The sequence below is a fragment of the Thunnus albacares genome, chromosome 3 (genome assembly GCF_914725855.1).
Source record: "Thunnus albacares chromosome 3, fThuAlb1.1, whole genome shotgun sequence".
Taxonomy (NCBI): Eukaryota; Metazoa; Chordata; class Actinopteri; order Scombriformes; family Scombridae; genus Thunnus; species Thunnus albacares.
Genome location: NC_058108.1, coordinates 21019091 through 21039246, shown reverse-complemented (window position 1 = coordinate 21039246; position 20156 = coordinate 21019091). Strand labels below are relative to the sequence as shown.

Genomic DNA, 20156 nt, shown 5'->3' with positions numbered 1-20156 from the left:
GCTTGTGCACTCAGCTTGTGGCTCTGAGTATTCAGCAGCTCTGTGGGGTATGGTTTGCTGATTACATGTTCATGTTTAATGTAGCCAAAAATATAATGTAGGCAATGCTGTACTATAATTGCTGCCTAATCAATAGCGACAGAGGTGGATGTGCTTTGCCACAAGGTAGAACTCTGACTTCAGGACTCGGGGGTGGTCATTAGCATATCTTTGCTGCTTATATCATTCCTGCACCCAACTGTTGAGGCATCAATTATTCACTTAATTTCTATAATTACACCGAATGGTGTGCCGCTGGTGTCAAAATGGTGGGTACACCACTGAGAGGTGAAGTTATAGTTTTGCTAATTGTCATTGTAACGAGACAGATAAAGAATGTAAATTGAGAATCAGAATCTTCTGCACAAAAGAGCTGTATCAAACCAAGACAAACTGCACTACCAAACAGCTAAAGGGAACAAAAAGTCTCTTGAAACTCAACAATTTGGTTTGAAAATTCCTTTTCTAAAATTAGGGATCAAGGGAGGTTGGGGAGAGAGAGTAAGGGATTTTGTTGGTATTCCAATTCACTCTGAAAATGGTGTGACAAAAGAGAGAGTCAAGGAGGAAGAGAGAGCGAAGGGCTCTGAACACAAAAGAAAGCTGGAGCACAGGGGTAAACACATGAGCCAATTGGGACGTCAGGGGAGCAGGAAGGCACTTGGTGAAGCCCCCCTCCCTCCCTTCCTCCTCCCATGCTCTCTAGAATTCACTTATCCCCAAATCCCTTCCCCTACTTTACTGATAACAACAAGGAGCAGGCCTTGGGAGCTTAACATAGTGGCAAATCCAGCCGAGGGAGTGCTGTGCCAATACACTGTGCAACTCGGCTACGTCTGCAGGGATTAGAGCGCTTTCCGGGTTTCTTCACTGAGTGCGGCGTCTTGAAATGACTTTAATTTGTTTCATTTGAAATAAACTGCCCAGACACTCAGAGTTCAATTTTATGGATGACCTATCAACAGTGTTATCCAATCACTGTGTTAAGAGATGTTAGGTGTGTGTGTGTGTGTGTGTGTGTGTGTGTATGTGTGTAGGGGAAAGGGCTTTGTGTTTGGTTCCCTGTGCATTATCCGTGGTGTGTTATAGAAGGAGAGTTTGTGTCTGCATGTTCTAATAGAAAAACACACTATGTACAGGCCTCCTTCCCCTGTGTGTTTTTCTGCTTTCTCATTATGCATGTTTGCTCTAATAACTTTGCTTTATGCGTACGTGTAATAGAAGTGACAAGTGGAGCACCACACAAGGCAAAACATTGGGAACAAAGGCTCCTGGGACTGCCCTGGACTTGATTTGATTTCTTTCTACACTGAGCAAGAGAGAGACAGCAAGATGGAGAAAGTGAGAGGGAGATATTACGCCTGTGTCCTGTGTGTGATACCTGCACACTGGAAGGGCTTGGAGGGATCATGACTGTAAACCTCAGTGTGCTCATGTCAGCTCCTATGGAGAAAATGGATTACGCTTCCTCTTGTCTGTTTGAGTAGAAGCACAGTGCGCCAGCGTGCACTTGGCATGACCATGAGAGGACAGCAAGCTTTATCCTGACACGACAGGCTGGGGCCGTCTGGGCAGATCACCAGTGGTTCGCGGCAAACACATCTTTTATGGATGTGCTTGTCTTCTGCGTGTGTAAATGTTTAGTCTCTGAGGGCATAACAATGTCTATGAGTGGAAAAACAGGCGATATCAATTAAGTGTGTGAGAAGCATGCTGCCAGATGTATAGTATGTGCTAAACAATAATGCGAACGAAATGTACAAATAGGAGCAATCACGCTTGATAATACGCAGCGATGCATTATTGGACATTTATTCAATGCAAGCTTGTGTGTGTAAGTGTGCGTGTACAATCATTACATTCAGCCATGTCACCCTATAATCCACCTTATATCACAGAATTACAGTAACAAGTTATGACAAAGGGACATGCTGAGATTTCCAACTGTTCCCAAGAAGAGCTGCCCACTCAAAGCACAGTTAAGCGCCAGGAAAACTAGTTAACAGTTTGGTTCTGTGAAGCTCTTTTGTGTAGCAGCGCTGGTGCATCTAAGCTCAGATGGCTCTGCAATGTTACTCTGCGGGAGCCTTTGTGGGAGTATCCATACAACAAACTCAGAGCACTTCACACCCAGGACCCCCACAGACTTCTTGGAGCGACTTTTGTGCACCCAAAGCCCGGGTCTGTTCTTTTTGTTCATGGTTGGATTTCTGACTTGACAATGGTAAACTTTTAAGAGTTACATCATAGATGAACAGTTGAAATGAATGATTAATTAGATAAAACTTGCATTCTTGACTAACTAGGAGGAAATAACACTTTATCCATTGGGATTAATATGATTGTTTTGAATTTTGATTATATTTTACTTTACACATACAAAACCATAAAATGCTGTTTTACATTTTTGGTATATATTATATTATCTATATATATTGTCTTTATTAGGGCTACAAAATACATTGGTTGAATTTCTCTGAGTCAAGTAAGGTCTTCTGAATAAATGTGGAAACATGATGCAACAAATTGTCTTCCTCGCAAAAAAAACGCATTATTCATAAGTCATCGGTTCAAATCCCCAAATACAGCTTATGTTTACGTTTAACTGACAAGGATCTATAGTTGTGTGAAATTATGACTCCTCTCTGTCAGGAGCAAACACAAGAGGTGTGACATTGATATTGAGCCACAAAACATTGTAGAGAAGTGGTCAGGGCGCATGGAGGTGTCTACAAAATGTGTGACTTGGACACAGGAGACTGATGTTGGCTGTTCCCTTTTTTAAATTTTTTTTACCAGTTGTCAACACTAGGTCTCACGCAAGAACTGCTTGTGTGTTGTTCTTAAGTGGCATTTATGAATGGTTAAAGAGAACTTGTCGAATTCATCAATTTTCTAAGACTTAGAATTTTCTCTTTTAAAATAAATGAACAAATAAATGAATGGTCCAGACCTGCTTTCTCCCCAGTTGACTTAAAAATTTACATAATGCCTTAATGTAAATGAATTTAAGACAGAAAAGAACTAAAATAAAACATATTTCACAAAAACTAAAACAAACTTCATATTCTCTTTACTATGTCATCATCATCATTATGGCTTGCCAATTTACTTAGATTTCTTAGATTTGTTTCATTAAAGCAACTTTGACATTTCTGTATGAAAATTATCTCACTCCCACAGCTGCCTCAGGGTCTTTTATCAGGTCTCTATTCAGTATCATCCTCTGTTTCACCAGGCAGTGTAACATCACTTACTGCAGGTTATAATTTCCCTTGTCAAATATTTCCATGACTCTCACCTTTACTTGACTGCCATATTAGTCATTACTTTAGCATCTAACCATTCCCTCTTTACCTCTGTCACACTACTCTGATGGCATGTTGTTGACAGTAATACTACTACTACTACGACTACAACTAGTGATAATAATTTATTATTGGTTAGGATCCTCTAATAAGAATACTCACACTGCTAAATTTGTTGTTTTTGTTAGTTATTTTCCGAAAGCATGACCTGAAGCTACGTGAAAGTCTCTTTTTTTAACTCTTTGGTAACATTTCTAGGAATTAATTTGCCCATTAAAGGAGTGGAACAGGTAACCTTCTATGGCAATTTTAGGGGCATTGATTATACAGATGGTCAAACCTCATGAAATTGCACATCCTCATGAACAAGTGGTATTCATCATGCTGAAACAGGGTTTCGCAGTTACACCTACTTGGTCTGGTATGACCAGTAGCTTAAGGTGGTTAGCTAACTTTACTTTACCAAACTTAAACTAGATATTGCTGATTGATTCAGTTTTCTGACTTTCTGACTGTTCTCGACTTGTGCTACCGTTATGCTAAGATTCAATCTTCCATTATCCCATAATTGCCTCGTGTGGCTGTTAAGCAAAAGTTACATAATCTCACTTTAATGTACAGTGGTTGTTGTTACCCTTAAGCATTTCACTCAGACGGGTTGCCTGCTAGCAGTGGCCTAGGCCCTAAGTTGGTTGTTTTTGTTTTAACTTCTGTCAAAAGGCATTACATTTGGGGCTATAGCTATATAGTACATAGATTTAGCAACAATAAGCTGCCGTTTTGGTTTTATTTATTTTTCCCTTCTTTGTGCATTACCCCCCCCCCCGAGAGTTCATACTGTGTAGAGGCCCAGACTGTATAATACAGGCCTGTGCCACGGGGAGAGGCATTGGGCCAAGTCACACTCCTGCCATCCACAATCCATTCAACATGCAACACACCGCTAGAGCCTCTGTGTTGCTGGAGGGAAGCAAGCACTGGTACCCTCTTAATGTTCTTTAAGCTGGGCCCAAGTGAAAAATTGCTAATGTGCGACAAAGCCCAGACCCTGGTGATCATGACGGAGGCCTTGGCACAGTACTATACTGTATTTTGTGTTTTGTCTGCCATCTGAAGGGAATTTAGTAATTACTGCTTTGTTTATGATTGCAATTTTACACCTGCCATCCCTAAACAGTGTTTATTAAAAATAATCCCACTTGTTAGGATCATTTAAATGGACTTTCATGCTATGTAAGTGGAACTAGTTGGATGAATCGATTCAAGTATGGCCAGAGAACAGGGGTGGGTGTCGGGGTGGGATGCAGTTCAACTTCCACCTCAGCCTGCTATTGAAGCAATAAAACAGCGGTCTATTACATGATGAATTTGGGCTTTTTGCCCAGCCTTTACGCAAACCGAATATATGTTGTTTTTTTCTGTTCCAATCTGACCTGACTGAGAAGTTGTAGCACAGTGGGGAAGCGAACATCCACTTACCCGAGCACTCTGTCCAGCAATAAGCTGGTCATCTTCAGTCTGGACACTGGTCCTGCTGCGAGTATCATAGTCCTCCTGTTCAAAGTCAGAGTCATCTTCCAGTTCCTCTGGTGTCTGTGAAAAACACAAGAGACAAAGTCGGTCAAACAGTCAGAGACCAAGGCAAGAACTGAAAAAGAAAAAAGAAATCATACAACTCCTAAACTGACAGCTGAAAAGGGCAATTTTCTTTGCCTCTATGCCCTGTTGTACTGCAATCATGTGTAAAAGACAGTATGCATTGACCTGTGTTGTTGTTTTCAGTATACAGAGCCTCATCTGGATTTTTATATCTTACCCAACTGAGGATATGAAAGAAAGAGATGTCACACAATTTAAAGAGTCAAATCTCAGAGTGAGAAATTCTATGAACATGGTCTCAGTGGACATATGTGTTGGGGGGAAATGGCTTGAAAAGGGGTCACATTAGAGACTAAAAGTGCAGACAGGGATGCTTTTCTGTATTTGGTCACTTTATGAAGTGGAACAACTTATCAAGAATCTTTGCAACTGAGAAGAAAAATAATGTTAATACTCCAACAGTGTTAAATTGAAAATTTAAAAAAAAAATCAAAAATCATATTAAATTCAAGTTTGTAGCCTAACCCAATGCACCTACTGTGTATAAAAAATATTGTCAAAGGCACAAAATGTATTTTCATTTAAGGGCTAACCTAAAATACCACAAAATGTTGCTATTTTAGTTAATAAAATAGTATTTAAATTGGTTTATCAAATCAAACCTCTACAATTAAACCATATTTAAAAGACAAGAAAGAGCAGGATTATGTTTTAAAGAGGGTGAAACAAAATGTCAAAATTATTATTTTTTTCTCTGCATGCATTTACAGTATACAGTATATACACTCTGTACCTGCACAATAACATTCAGTTTCTGTCTGAGACTCTTCTAAAGCGTATCCTCTTCTTTGGTTTTCTCTATTTTTACTTCAAAGGGAAAGAAATTGAGTGCTGTAAGCTTTGTGTACTGAAGGACATATACACCATCAGTCCACCATGTTAAAATACAGCATAGGGAGGAAGATCAATTTGTGGTCTCTCATCAAATAAAGAAATTGGAGTATAATTGAGTTATATTTTTTGCATCTGCTAAAAGTGAGTGACTAAGTGATTAATAAGCATTTTTATTCGTCTCTGCTGGCTAAGGGGCTGTCTCAATAATTAAGATTAGTGGGTTAGCCAGCTAACTTTGGTTTCAAGAAAGGCTCGTTGATCTCATAAAGCTTGCTCAACTCTTAACTAGGGTAGAGTACATCTCCATGGTAACCAGTGCTGAATGGCTAAGCTGCTGCAGAGCAGAGAATCAGATCAAAACATGTATATGTGTGAAGTCATCATTCCTACATGATGCTGACATTTAAAAAAGTCATGCATTCACAGCGCTGTCTCTTTGTAAAGAGCACTGTGTTATTCTATGTCTGGACTCTGAGAATGTTGCCTTTCTGTAATGATTAATTCTATCAGAGATATAATAAATGTTTTACACAAAACCAGTGTTCACACTGACTATAAAGCTACAAAACAACAGGTTGCTAGTGGACCATAGCCTATGGGAGTAATGAATAAATTTACTGTTGTATGGGCTAGTTGTATTGATTTTCCTTATTAGTATTCCCAACAGTGATTGATCCAGTGTGGCCTGTTGCACTCATATTCTATCACTGCTTAAAATCAGGACTTTGTGAATAAAATATTTTCCAATAAAAGACTCAATGAGATAGTGATTGTATAAATACAAAACAAACAAACAAACAAAAATCACATATGTGCACTGTGCCCTAATTATGGGCAGTGAAGAGCTTGAAAAAGGATCCATATCCATTGAAAATTTGCTCCTAATAATTAATTCAAACAATGTTCAGGTGACATGGAGCTTATTCATTCTTAGCAGCAGAAACACCATTTGCTTTGCACTTGTATTATGCTGTCTTGCTCATATCCATTTATAAAATCACATATCCACCTATATGTCTATTCTACTGAACATGTTGACAATTTTTGGTATGTAGTTGGTACGTATCTTTTTCTTTGGCTGATTTTGTGTGTGTCTGTTTCAATTTTTTGCCTTTGAACTAACCTTATTTCCCCATGAGAAATACTAATCTCATATTACAATTTACAATTTCATTTAGCAGACGCTTTCATCCAAAGCGACGTACATCTGCGAGCTGATACAACACAAGCAGGGATCTAGTCAGGAGAGAACAACATGAGTAAGTGCCATAAAGCTAAGTTTGAGTCCGATAGGACGTAGATGCCAACAGGCAGTGCACAGAGGCAATGCATAGAGTGCATAGAAGCAGATATATACTTTTTTGTTTCTCTTTCTTTTTTTTTCTTCCTCTAATTACAGTGCACTTGATTTATTAAATGTTGTATATGTTTGGCCGCTTATGACAACCCTTTATCTCTTATTGTAAATTCAATATCCAATGTAACAGAGCCTGCCAAGAAAGTTGAACCAAAGTTGAACTTTTGCTATAACATAATCTGACAAGGTGCTGTGTTACGCAGTCACACATACCTAGTAGATTCCTTATGTGTACAGGGTAATTCTGCTGTTATTCTGCGACCTCCGTCACAATGTAGCTTAAAATTATTGTTACAGTGATAACTTTCCAGATTTGTAGAAATCCTCTCTCATTTGGTATAAACTGCTGTGCACTGTTTTGGCATCTGATAAACCTTTAAACTTGATGATCTGTTACTCAAACCAGATTTCTTGAATTGTATTTTATCGTCTCCCTAGTACAGATCATCACATTTTCTAAACGCAGTGCTGTTTTCGGTCTGAAGTTCCATTTAAAGTTTAACTTTCTTCGCAGGACATGCCAGAGGTCAGTTTATTGAGAATAGTGTAAACACTGGTTATACTATCGTACATGTTCAATTCTTTCAATAGCGTGCTTCTCTATCCCAGTGCTCTGCTCTGTATGTGTGGGGGGCATATAAAAGCCAGGACAGAACTATGTTTTTCAAGAACTTTCATTATAACTTTAAACTCTTCACAGGACCTGCCTCAGTTTTTAAACACTGTGGAGAATTGGTTTCTTAATCCATCGACGGCTCATAAGATCAGTGCTGTAAAAATTCTAAAGGAGCCATTACTTGGCTTAAGTGGGAACAAAATAACACAGACACATAAAAAATATCTGCAAAAAAAAACTATTACATGTGGCACCAAAATTTGCTTTCTATATGATAGAGTTAGACAACAGAGAAAGCAAGGATCTTCCAAGTTGTTTCCTGAGAAAGTAATTGAACTTGGATGGGATTATGAAGCCAGCTGGTCCCGGGCAGTTCAAAGCTGCCTGTTTTACATTATTTACCAACATCAAATTATTTTCCATAATTAGATTTTTTTTCCAGAGCTGCACTGGGAAACCTTCCAGCCTGCATAAAGTTGAATAAATGAATTACATGGTGAAGAGAGAAGGGCCAGTTTGGGTGAAAAATGTAGATACTGTAACATCAGAGTATTCGAGGCGGCAGAGCTGCTGGTGTCATGTTGTTATGCAGCATTTCTGTGATGACATGCTGTAAAATGATCTGCCAGCCTTACAAAACAGATCATGAGAAAGGTGTGACATCTCAAATGGGAATTTTTTATTTCAATTATGTTTTTCTTCATCCTTTGGGCAGATATATGTTGTTATCAGAGAATTTCCACCATCATCTACTAATAATGTCCCACAGATGTGTAGCCAAAATGAGAGCGAAGAGGAAAAAACTGGAGAAATGTCTGAGTGGGATAAATTTATGAAGTCCATAAGGTCATGGATCCAGTAACACAGGATGTCTTATTCTCATAGGTTTATGTATGAATGCCCCAGTGTCTATCTTTGGAAGAGAGATCTTTATTTTAAAATTATTAATCAGAGGAAAATCACTGTAAAATATGTGGCGTGAAGTGATTGTAGGTTGCAAAAAAGTATATAATCCAAAGAGGATTAATACAGACTCACTGACTGATTGACTATTCAGCAACACCAAGAAAAAAGCAAATTACTCAGATGTCTACTTTCACATAATACCCAATAAAATGATTTAAATATTTGCAGGAAACCAGAAATGAATTACTGCATTTGGTCTTCATCAGTATTTCCAAACACACAACAACTATATCAAAGTCTTTCAGTGAGTGTGTTCGTTTTGCTCTTTTAGAGGAGGTAACGGACATACCCTTATCATCAGGACAGCTTTCCTGATGTCACGGACGCCATCGTAGACCAAACGGGACGCATCAATGAACTCATTCTCCTCAAAGGCCTGTGGGGGGTTCGTACTCAGCGCCTCAATAGCTACCTCCACTTGTTCAGCAAAACGGGGCATGACTGCAGGGAGAAAAAGGTGAGGGAGGTAGAGAGAGAAAACAAAAAGGAATATATGAGTCAGGTGTATCATGTTGTTTGTAATCTGTCTTTTCAGAATGATTAAAAGCTAGCTAATTAAGTAATTAACACACTAATTAGCTGATTGGCACGCACACACACACACACACACACCCACGCACGCAGGCATACACATTTTTTCTGTTTTGCTTTTATCTTCTTTCCTCTTTTCTTTCTCCTCTTTATTATTTAGTTAAGTCATATGCCATTTAAAAAAAAAGAAAAGGAAAATGGCAGGGTGAAAGCACAATTATGGGTGTGTAGTTTCTCTAAGGACATGATCACAACCTTTTCATCTGAAATTGGATAGCAGTGGAGTCCCCCTGTACATCAGTCTCTGCTCACTTGTGCACTTCATGTCTAAACCACTGTGTAAGCGACAATATGCCATTCGCACTCTGCACGCCAATTAGCTATTTCACCTTGCCTTACCCAACAGGAAGATTGGCCTGTCTGTCACAGATCTGTTTGTGTGCATGCTGGCTGAAGTTGGCATGTCGAAGTGTGTATGTGTGTGTGTGTAACTTGTGAGAAAATGGCTGTGTGCTCTTTAGTGTTACAGTACAAGGACGGTAACTTGCAAGCTCAGCCTGTCAAATCACAATGCCCATGAAGGGAAACAAATTCATCAAAGTCTTTTGAGCCAAACAAAAGGCAAGCAACAGAGGAAAAGTCCCTATTGACCATAAAAATGGTTGGTTTCTTTTTGTCAGTATCAATTGGCCAGACCTGATGGAAGAGCTTCATGCTCTTTTTGTGTTCAAATGAATTGTGCTGAATGTGAATAGACATTATTAAATATTCAAGAATACAGACTGAATGTTTGAATATTTAGCAGGCCACCTTGCTACATAATCTCCTGTTGAGTCATAATAATTGAATGCAGAGTTTAATAATGTCCTTTTCTTATGTGGACTTTGTGCTGCAGCAAATTATCATAAGAAAAGCTGTGGTTTACCTGGACAGACAGTCGCCAGCCAGAAAATGCCAGTCTTCACTGTTATATCTATGGGGGCTTTTTCAAACAGCACCAAATGCCTATAACTATAAGCTACGACTTGTGCTTCCAGTCCACTACTGTATAGGTATCCTTTGAATCCACAATAAATGTAAATGCGCAGAAATGACAGAAAACACAGAGAGAGATACACAGAAATAATAAAACTGACTTTTTTGTTGAGAGTCCACCACCATCCTGCTCTTTTGACATGTTATAAAAAGGTGCTTTGTAAAAAATAAACAACAATTTTGTATATATAGAGAGTAGGGTTTTTCGGAGACTAGATATTTGATTTCAGACAATGCCATTTTGAAATGAGAAGACAGGTCTAATGAGGACAGAGCGATAGGAAAAGAAAACAGCGGAAAAGACAAATAAGGCATGGCAGCTTGGCTGGTGAGCTTCCACCAGAAACCCAGCTGTGTGACTTTATTACTATTCTCCACACTTTCCTCCCCTCTTACACATAAAGTGAACTAAATCAATTAGTCCGCTTGCACTAAAGGTGTATCTGCAGTATACTTATTTGTCTGATATAAAACATAAGCTATATTTCACCAAACATAAAAGGCACTACAAAAAGTCTCTCTCTTTTTCTTTTCATTTTTAATTCAGTTTAATCCACTTACTGGAGAAGCGTAAAATAGGCTTTTGGGAATTGCTGGGAAGGCGTTTTAAATAGAAATATTTAAATGTTCTCCAAGCTCTTAATGAGCAAAGTTGCTGATGGTAAGGAGCAATTTCACTCATTCCAGTTGAAAAATGATGAAGGGAATTAAATGTGACCATGTAGGAATGGATTTTTTTCACCCTCTAGGCTTAAGCATAGTTTAAGTAAGAAGTTATGGAGTTACAATGAATGCTTAAAAGCCTCGCAGCAGAGATGGCATGCCCCTGTGAGGTGTTTAACAAGCACAACCTGCACGTTTTTGATCCTTAAACCTCAATTTCACACAAAGACAGCTCAATTTAGAGAATATGCACTCATATGCAAATAAAACCTACATTAACACAAGTTAATGCAGAAGCAGTGTTGTTTATACATTTTGCTATGTTATGCTATGCTATACATGCTATGTTGTATATATTTCATAGTATTGTATTGTATATAGTGTGTGCATATTGCTGTACATACAGTATACCATACATAATACTAATATATCATTATGAATACTGTATATATTACTCATACTAATGTCAATACACCAAACTTAAAATTATGAACAAGACATTTCCTGCAGAATTTTCCGTTTGACATTACATGTAGTCATAAAAAGTGTTTTACTTGATAAAATGTGTAACACTGTCATACAGTGTAGGAAAAAAAACCCACCAAAACTTTACGTAACAAGAGATCTGAGGGAACGCTGAAGGTTATAAGATTAAGACTTTGAACTCCTGCTTTTAGTCGGCTTACTGCTCTGCTCTCCTACACTCTAACCTTGGTTAAAATGTTTCACCTACCTCCACATACTGCACCGCTACTCTCATAGCAATTTCCTCATCAGCACTCTCTCCTAACTCCCACCTCTATTTATGCACTGATTAAGAGACCTTTCCTCCTCTCTTTGCAAGCTATGAGTTTGCCATCTGGTTCCCATTCTGGCTAAAACCTATTTTCCTGTCATTAAAACAATGGATACAAATTTGAAGGGTGACTCATCCTGCTCAGCGACTCTGCAATGTACACCTATAGGCCGTAAAGGGAGGCCATTTTGAGTATTAAAGGAGCACTGATTCACTCTGCTATTTGCCCTTAAATACCGACTACTTTCTTTCTTCTCTTAATGAGTTGTCATTTATAAGCATTCTGATTAAAGGTTTTAAAATAAATGCTTAGTATTCATTGTAAGCTGCTTTTAGTCTGCCATGAAGTCACAAAGTCTGGCCCTCAGAGCTATTATTTTAAAAGTAGACTAAAAGTGTTTTAGCAGTAGACAGTGTGAAGTGTCTTTACTTCTATCCCTCCGTCTCTGCTGCACTTCTTTTTAGTGCACTTGATCCACTGATTTACAGGCATGACATGTGGGTGGCAGTGTGAGCATGTGTGTTATTACTCACTGCAAAACCCTGGCTAAATCCCATTTACTGTGCCCCGATGTAATAACAAGGAGCAACGCCACCCTGCCTCTCTAAATGGCACCCCGACTTAGGCCATATATCAGTTTTTTAATCTACCCTCTCCAGGCACCACATTAATGATCGACTTTAAAATTTGTCCCCCTTTTTTGAGGAGAAGATTAGTTTAAACACAGGGAGTTAGTGGGCAGAAAAGTGTCTCAGGGAAGAATGAGGGAGAGGGGAAAAGAGAGAGAAGCCATAACCACTTTCCCATTAGGCTATTGATTTCTCTCCCTCTCAAGGACACGCTTCAATCCTGGGCCCATGTGTAGACTGTCTGTCAGGAATCTATGGCTCAGCTTTACACAGAAGAGTTGTGTGCCTTGGCTGCCAGTATTTGGCCTGGTCCTAAATCTGACCACACTCAATATGAGAAAGAGGGATGGGCAAATTGAGACAAGGTCAAAGGGCAGGTAGTTGTGATAAGCGTCCTGTGTTGATGTGGCAGCTGTCAGAAAGACAGGCCAAGTGGTTGCGATTGGCATGAGTGGCCGTGGGCATAAACACAGGCGCAATCACATAAAACCATAAACAGCCAACTAAAAGACACACACAGACACCCACACACACACATACACACACCCATAGGCAGAGGATAAATGTTTTACACATGCACACCCTGAGAAAAGGAAAAAAAAAAAAGGGGACCACATCAATGAATTCCACTAAAATCTCTGCTCAAATCGCTTAGTGAAATCCTTGGTGACAGCTATTGATTTTTTGGTAGAGTCTAGTTAATTGGACTCAGTACCCTCTAAAAAGTGTGTGGTCCTATATCCTTTTCCTTTGTTCAGCTACAATTAATCATCTTTCCCCCAGCTATAGATTTCTCCTTGACTGTGTTCAAATCCATAGACATCAGGCCTGTGAGGACTGAGGGGAGAGGGAAGCAAAAGTTCACAAGGATCAATAAGTGCTTTATGGTCCAGATCAGATGTGCATGGTAGCCCTTAAAAACCACAACTACCACTAAGAGGGAAACAGGAAGGGGAAACACAACAACTCTTCATCAAAGAGAAATATAGAGCCAATGAAACGCTGGTCTAACACAGTTGCCGGTTCCCCGCCTTAACATCTCAATTAGCAGCCACATTTGAGTGGACACCAAGCCTCGTTAAAATTTAAGACAGGAGTCCTCCTTAAGGCCATGCAGCCAGTATGACTTGCTTATTTGCTGCATCTGTATAGACTATATCATCTTAGCCCTGACCTTAAAGTGAAGTCAGACAGGAACTGGGCACCCTAAAACTGTCTGCTTGAGGCTGTGTCCATCATCTTGTCAATCTAAAAGCAGCAGCCGCAGCTGTGTATTTGGAGAGACACCGCTGTGTTTGGGTTCACAAGTTCCGAAGGTTGGGGCAGCTGCATCTGACTAATAGGATGCTTTTTTCATGTCAGCATGTTCCACAAGATGAGGCAGTTCGGTCAATTTCAGAAAAGTTGCATACATGATAAACAGCTAGGGAAAGAAAATTTGTTGTAGAAGTCTAGACTCGCAAATGTAGACATGTTCATGTTTTAATTTTGTTAATGAAGACTATGACTAAATATGTTAGTCAACGACCTTTTTATCCATGACTAAGACAAGATGATGATGAGACGGTACCGACGTCATTAAACACTAACTGTCACTATATCAACATGCAGTGCTGTTGATGAAAAAAGATGAGACTAAAATGACTGGTCATGCTTACGTGTATATAGTGTGAGTCAAACGTGGACCATGTAGACAGCTGCATTGATTAAAATAACAGTGTATAATGTTACCTTTCCTTTATTATGGTTGTTCTTATTCTAGCAGACCTTGCCTTGTTTAACCTTTAATATTGATGCCATGTGAACTGGCTTGCTAGATGGCATTATTAAGTCCATGGGGCACAATTTTCTTTTTTCTTTTCTTGTTAACACCCACCTCAGATCTGTTTATTTTTTTTGATGCAAGCAGATTGCAATTGGTGTGTGTAGAGTATTCTTTTTCAATTTTATCAGGCTACTTTTATTTCTATTGTTCAGAACAGAAAGGCAAGTTTGTACTTTAGGCAACAACAACAAAAAAAAGGTTTCAAAACGTTTTATTGTTGTTGTACAGCTCTCTTTGTTTCATAATAGCTTTAAAGAGAGTATTGGGCCCCAGTTGTTTTGGTTCAAAATAAATATGCAAATAAGAAAATGTTCCATGTCTAGATGTATTTCTTAAATTGATACCATCAGACCAGACACTTTCTGCACAGCTGCATTTCTTAATCATTCAACCTTTTTCATCAGATAATGATAAGATAAAATCTTATGTGAAATAAGTTTGACTAAAATGACAAAAATGATTGGTTTTGGCTAGACTAGATTGACTGCAATGTTCAATATAATCTGAGGGCTAATAAAGACTAAAATGTCAACAGTTTTCATTGACCACACTTTTAGTCAACTAAAACTTACTAAAAAAAATCGGGATGATGTTGACTAAATATGATAAAAAGTAATAAGGACATTTAACACAGAAATCAGACTAAATAAAAAAAATGGCTGACAAAATTAACACTATCATGTTGCCATCTACAGGCAAAGAATGTCCAGGCTGCTGCAGTTTTAACAGACTGCCATCTGCAGGAAAAGAGTGTAACAGCTGCAATTGTTTTCTTTTTTATGCAGTGTTTCTTTCAGCTTGTTTGAGGTTTTACATTTACAACTTGTACCACTTGCTTGTCTAAATAAAATAATTAATTAAACTGGAATATCACTGTCACACTTACCTGCATTATATATTAAATACTTCAAAAGAAGCATGAGCTTGTGGTTGTAAAACATGCCCTTTTTAAACAGAAGTGAATATATAATTTATTTCCTTTTTGAATTAAATTGGGCATGGCATTCAACTCTTTCAGGCACTTGACCATCAGGCAAAGAGTCTAAGTGTCAGTTGTCACAAATCCAGGACTCACTATTCTGCCAATAAACAGATATGTAAATTATTTCACTAACATTTATTTGTGTAGTTGAAACATCCAGCACCAAAAACAGTAGTCAACCCACACAGTTAATTTCCTGGTATTGCTTTTCTTTGCCCTCTGCATCCCACCGCCCCTGTTATTTTTCTTTGGACAAATAAAATATGGCACTCACACTGAGAACAGTGTGAACTCTGTACTCTTCCCAGTAGAAAGCTGCTCCTGTTAACAAAAGTCTTACATTTTGCAGGTTGAAAATCAACACCCAACAAACAGCAGCTACAAAAAGAAAAACTGTAGCTATAACACTCATGTCTAGCAGTCCTTAATTTCTGTTGATATTACTTTTGCCTTCAGGTGGTGCAGGTTCGACCAGAACTAAGGGTCTAGCAAAAAGATCTGAACCTACTAGAACTGCAGCTATGCAATTATATAATATTATCCAGGCCTGATCGCAGGTTACTTTGCACCAGTGACACTTTGTGCTATTGGTATTATCACAGAAAAAATATGTTATCAGTGAAATCCTTATTTGGAGATGACACCAAAAACCTCTTGTGTCATATGTTTGTTTTAATGCAGCAGTATAGTTTCAACAGGTTCCAGTATAAACTGTACAAAGTGCAGAACAGTATTTCAATGTGTAGGTGGTTGAACAAATCCATACAGGCTGCTGTTGGCTATGTTTATTCAACAACTTCTAAAAAAATCAATGCTATCATGGTAGAGAAAGTTTAGCATGTAAAACTTCACAACATCACATGCACAAATTGTGTTGAAAAAAGTAAAGAATTCTCAAATGTAGTGCAGTAAAAGTGCATAATCTCACAAAGGGAAAAGGCTCCAGTAAAGTGACACTAAATCAAAACTGTATGTGTATCCTGTTCCAAGTTTGGAAAATACCAAGATTCTTAAATCTCAGGATCTAATGTAATTATTGGATTTTTTTTTTTACCTCATTACTCTCTCAGTTTTTATTAGGAATGAACTATGTTTAAAACACTTTGGCTGGCTTTTCATTATAAATCATTAGCTTTACATTATGATGTTAACTACAAAAAGCAAACACTTGATAAAGAAAAATCAGAGGGCAATCGATATGATGCTGCGACACCAACAGTTATTCATTTGTTGTTCTCAGTAATGCTGACATAATGCTTCTGGGTTCCTGCTGACTCTAGAAACAAGCTCCATACTCCATGGACGATTAATAGAACAGCAGCACCATTATACGGTCTTAGTGTGTGACAAGGTTATGGTCATATGAAATTGACCTTAAGTGTCCACGAGATACTGCCACTGAACTTCATCCATTAATTACCCCAATCAATTAAACTGAATTATGCAATAATAGAACAGAATGTGCTTAAGATACCATATAACCAGTACTGTAGTTAGTCCATTATGGTGGATTTGAGTGCCAGAAGAGGGTCTCAAACAGATGGCTGTATGAAAACACGTGACTCACCTAATGCTGTTTGCGACTTATCAGCTATCAGGGAGGGTAGCTGATTGTGTCTCTCAATTATCCTGGCAGATGAAAGTAACGAGAGAAACAATAGATATACCGCCTCGCTAAATGGGCTCTAATGGGAGAGATAGAAGCGGGGGAGGGATGGCTGGGCGAGAATGGAGAAAAAATAAGAATGAGGAGGGGGTGGCTTGGGTAAAAGAGGGATTGTGGTCCGATTTGATTCTTGGGGACAGGTAATTGCTAAATTGCTTCTTTCCTTTCATTCTGCGTTTTTGTTTTTCTACATTTCATAAGGACATGTGAGTGCCTAGTTTTATGGTAGGCAGTGACAAAAATGTTTCTCAGGAAAATAAAGGCAGCAGAGTCCTTTTTTGTGTTTAGACACAGTACACATTGACTTAATATCTTGAACAAGATTGTATTAATGACAAAAAACACTGACTAGTTTGATTCTCAGTCTGCTTTGCCATAACACATGGAGTTATAACACAACTAATGCTGGGGAAAAAATGTACCAACAAATCTTTTCTACTGATATATGTTCACTATGAACTGGATCTCCACTGGAACGTACTGCTTCCAGGAAATAGCCACAGCCCCACACTCTTGAGTCTGACACTGACAGAAGCTCTCAACTTCTCCTGCCTACTAGGCTTTTATGTGTTACCAAACTAACTGCCCGCCATTTTGATGGCAGGCAGTTAGAAACTCACTGGAAAACTGTGTGACATAACGTATCTTACAGGTGGTGACTGCCTGACACATACAGTAAGCCCTAACACTCAGTGCTTACTGTAGCTGTATGTACGCTATTAATTTCTTCTTCATAAGTTTATCAATTATTCATAAGTATCAGCTTAATATAGTATTCAACTTAATATTTTGAAGAATAAGAAAGCATAAATTACTTACTTGTGTGCAACGCATATTCAAAAACCTGAAATACTCAAAAATTGGATATATTTAGAGGTCCAACCCGGTATATACTGAGACCACATAACACTTCCCAACACTAAACATAACTCTAAGAGTTTGCTCTTTACTCTCTACGGCATCCTAACTTCCAATAAACTGTGAACAGTGTTCAATCATACTGTGGAGGTGCCAATTTTCACTTCCGGTGGGATTTAGATATGTTGGCCCAGGGTCTGGTACGCCACTGGGATAAACTGGGGTCTCCTGCAATGTGCAGTGGCACAGAAGTCGTACAGTGATGGAGAAAAAAAAAAAACAGATGAAAAATGGATGGGAGGCAAGCGAGGCAGAGGAGTGAACAGGTGGTGTCCAGGGTTTGTGTTAGAGCCAAGACACTGATGGAAACTGTGGGATACTGAGCATCCAGGCAATTAAGGCGTGTGTGTATAAGTCACTGACTGGACTAGGAACCTAAGGTAAGTGCAAGCCTGTGTGTGTGTGTATGTGTGTGTGGTAGACTGCTCCTCATGAAAGTAAGTTGAGGGTGAAGGATATTGTATTCATCTTTACAACACACTGCAAAACATTAAACTGTGACTCCTTGTGCCACACCAGGTTTGTTTACAGTGCACTAACCAGTCTCAGACAGGAGCTTGATGGACTCCAGCACACGCTCAGTGTAGACCCCAGGTTCATAGTTCTCCATCTCAGCATTAATGATGTGGACCACGCGAGCAGCTCGGCCCCGGATAGCTCCAGCAGTTCGGTCGAGAGTGTCCACATCTCCCTCTTGCAGAGCGATTACGCATTTGTTGACGTCCTCAAGGATGTGGTTTTCTTGAGAGAGGCAGAAAAAGAAGGACAGCGGATGGAATTGGAGACACCCAAGGATTTATTTTGTTGAAAGAAATAATGTTTGTATAATATGTGTATTTTTCCACAAAATAATACATTTTCCTTATAAATGGAGATCAGTCATTTTTTATGTTGTGTGCTCATGATTGTAAATCGCTAATGCAAAGAACACTGAATGCAATAATTAATGTTTCTCCCTCAATGTAAATGAGTTTCTTTTATATAGCTATGAAATCACAATTTAGTAAAAGAAAAAGACATGTTTTTCTTAAAAAACTTAATAAAAAAGTTAATAAATTCATCATGTTAAAGTCCCCCTCCACTCAAAAATATGTTTTCCTTCTTGTTCCTACAGTTGGATGTTTGAGCTTCACTGTGCAGAATGATGTACTGTATATGCAGAGTTTGACACTGGAAGGCTGTTTTCATATTAATCTGCAGAAAGTGGAAAGTTTGTCTGTGCTTATTGAAAAACCCAATTTTAAGGGGTGGGCCAACAAGCAGGATTTGCGACACAAATAGTTTGGAAGCCAATTCTGGTCCAATATGAAACTTGAAGCCTCCAGCGTGCATATACTGAGAACTGACTTTTCAGTGAAGTAGGAAACATCTTGTGTCCAGCAGATAAACTTCTGAAACGAAATAAATTTACATATTTATAGATTCTGGAATTTTTAATGAGGGAGAAGCAGTAGATGTAATTTTAAGGATTTGAAAAAGATAATTTAACTTTTTTGGTGAAAAAACCATATCAGACACACAATATTATTCAAAGTAGATTCATTTATATACATCTTAAAACATCTGGAGGGCATCTTTAATGATTAATGTTGATAAAAAAATGTCGATTAATGTTAAATAGTTCGATGACAAACTCCTTATAGATATACTTTTATTTGGTATATTTTTTTCATATAATTAAATCCTGAGAAAATGACAAATGTTTGGGGGATGTTCGGACAAATATATAAAACAAAACACTAACAAACAAAACAGCACAAACCACAGATTGAGCAAAACAAACATCCATTTGTTGTCTGATTGGTTTGCTTCTTCTTCTTTAATGTTGTGATTTCTTATTTGTTATTATCCAATCTGTGATTTAGATTTTCTCATCAGGGTTGCCACAGACAAACCCCTTCAAGTTAATATTGGAAATGCAGTCAATTAAAAACAAAAAACAAACAAAAAAAAGGGTAACTGTGAGTGAAAATTAGGAACATGTGTGTAATTTGCATCAATTAGCCAATCTGTGAAGATTTTTCTCTGCATTGCCTCATACCTGACACAGAAAGGAAGTCGTCCACAGAAGTGATGTCATCCACGGCCTCGGTCAAGATGCGCACTTGCTTCTCCCACTGGTCCTTGAAGACATCCATGTTGTCCTGGGCCACTTTGCTTTGAGGGCGGGCGGCCAGAGTGAGTGCAGCATTGATAACCTACCATGACAGAAGAGTCAGTGGTGTAAGCATGTACAAGTACAGTGTACAGTGTTACCCTTCCAGGTTTTGCAGCTCTGAAATGCGGTTAGGAGGTCTATGGTTTTATGCTAGCCTATTTCAACTTAGCCTG

General features: G+C 38.5%; 1 protein-coding gene across 2 annotated transcripts in view; it reads right to left on the bottom strand.

Annotated features, from left to right (window-relative positions):
- ctnna2 (catenin (cadherin-associated protein), alpha 2) overlaps window positions 1–20156 on the bottom strand; it is a 337649-nt gene that overhangs the window by 17743 nt on the left and 299750 nt on the right. For both annotated transcript variants that reach the window (XM_044346939.1, XM_044346937.1), the window contains 4 exons: window positions 19867–20023; window positions 18366–18566; window positions 9069–9220; window positions 4827–4940 (listed from right to left, as the gene is read on the bottom strand). In XM_044346939.1, coding sequence (XP_044202874.1) covers window positions 4827–4940; window positions 9069–9220; window positions 18366–18566; window positions 19867–20023 — 624 coding nt within the window. The remainder of the gene's footprint in view (window positions 1–4826; window positions 4941–9068; window positions 9221–18365; window positions 18567–19866; window positions 20024–20156) is intronic.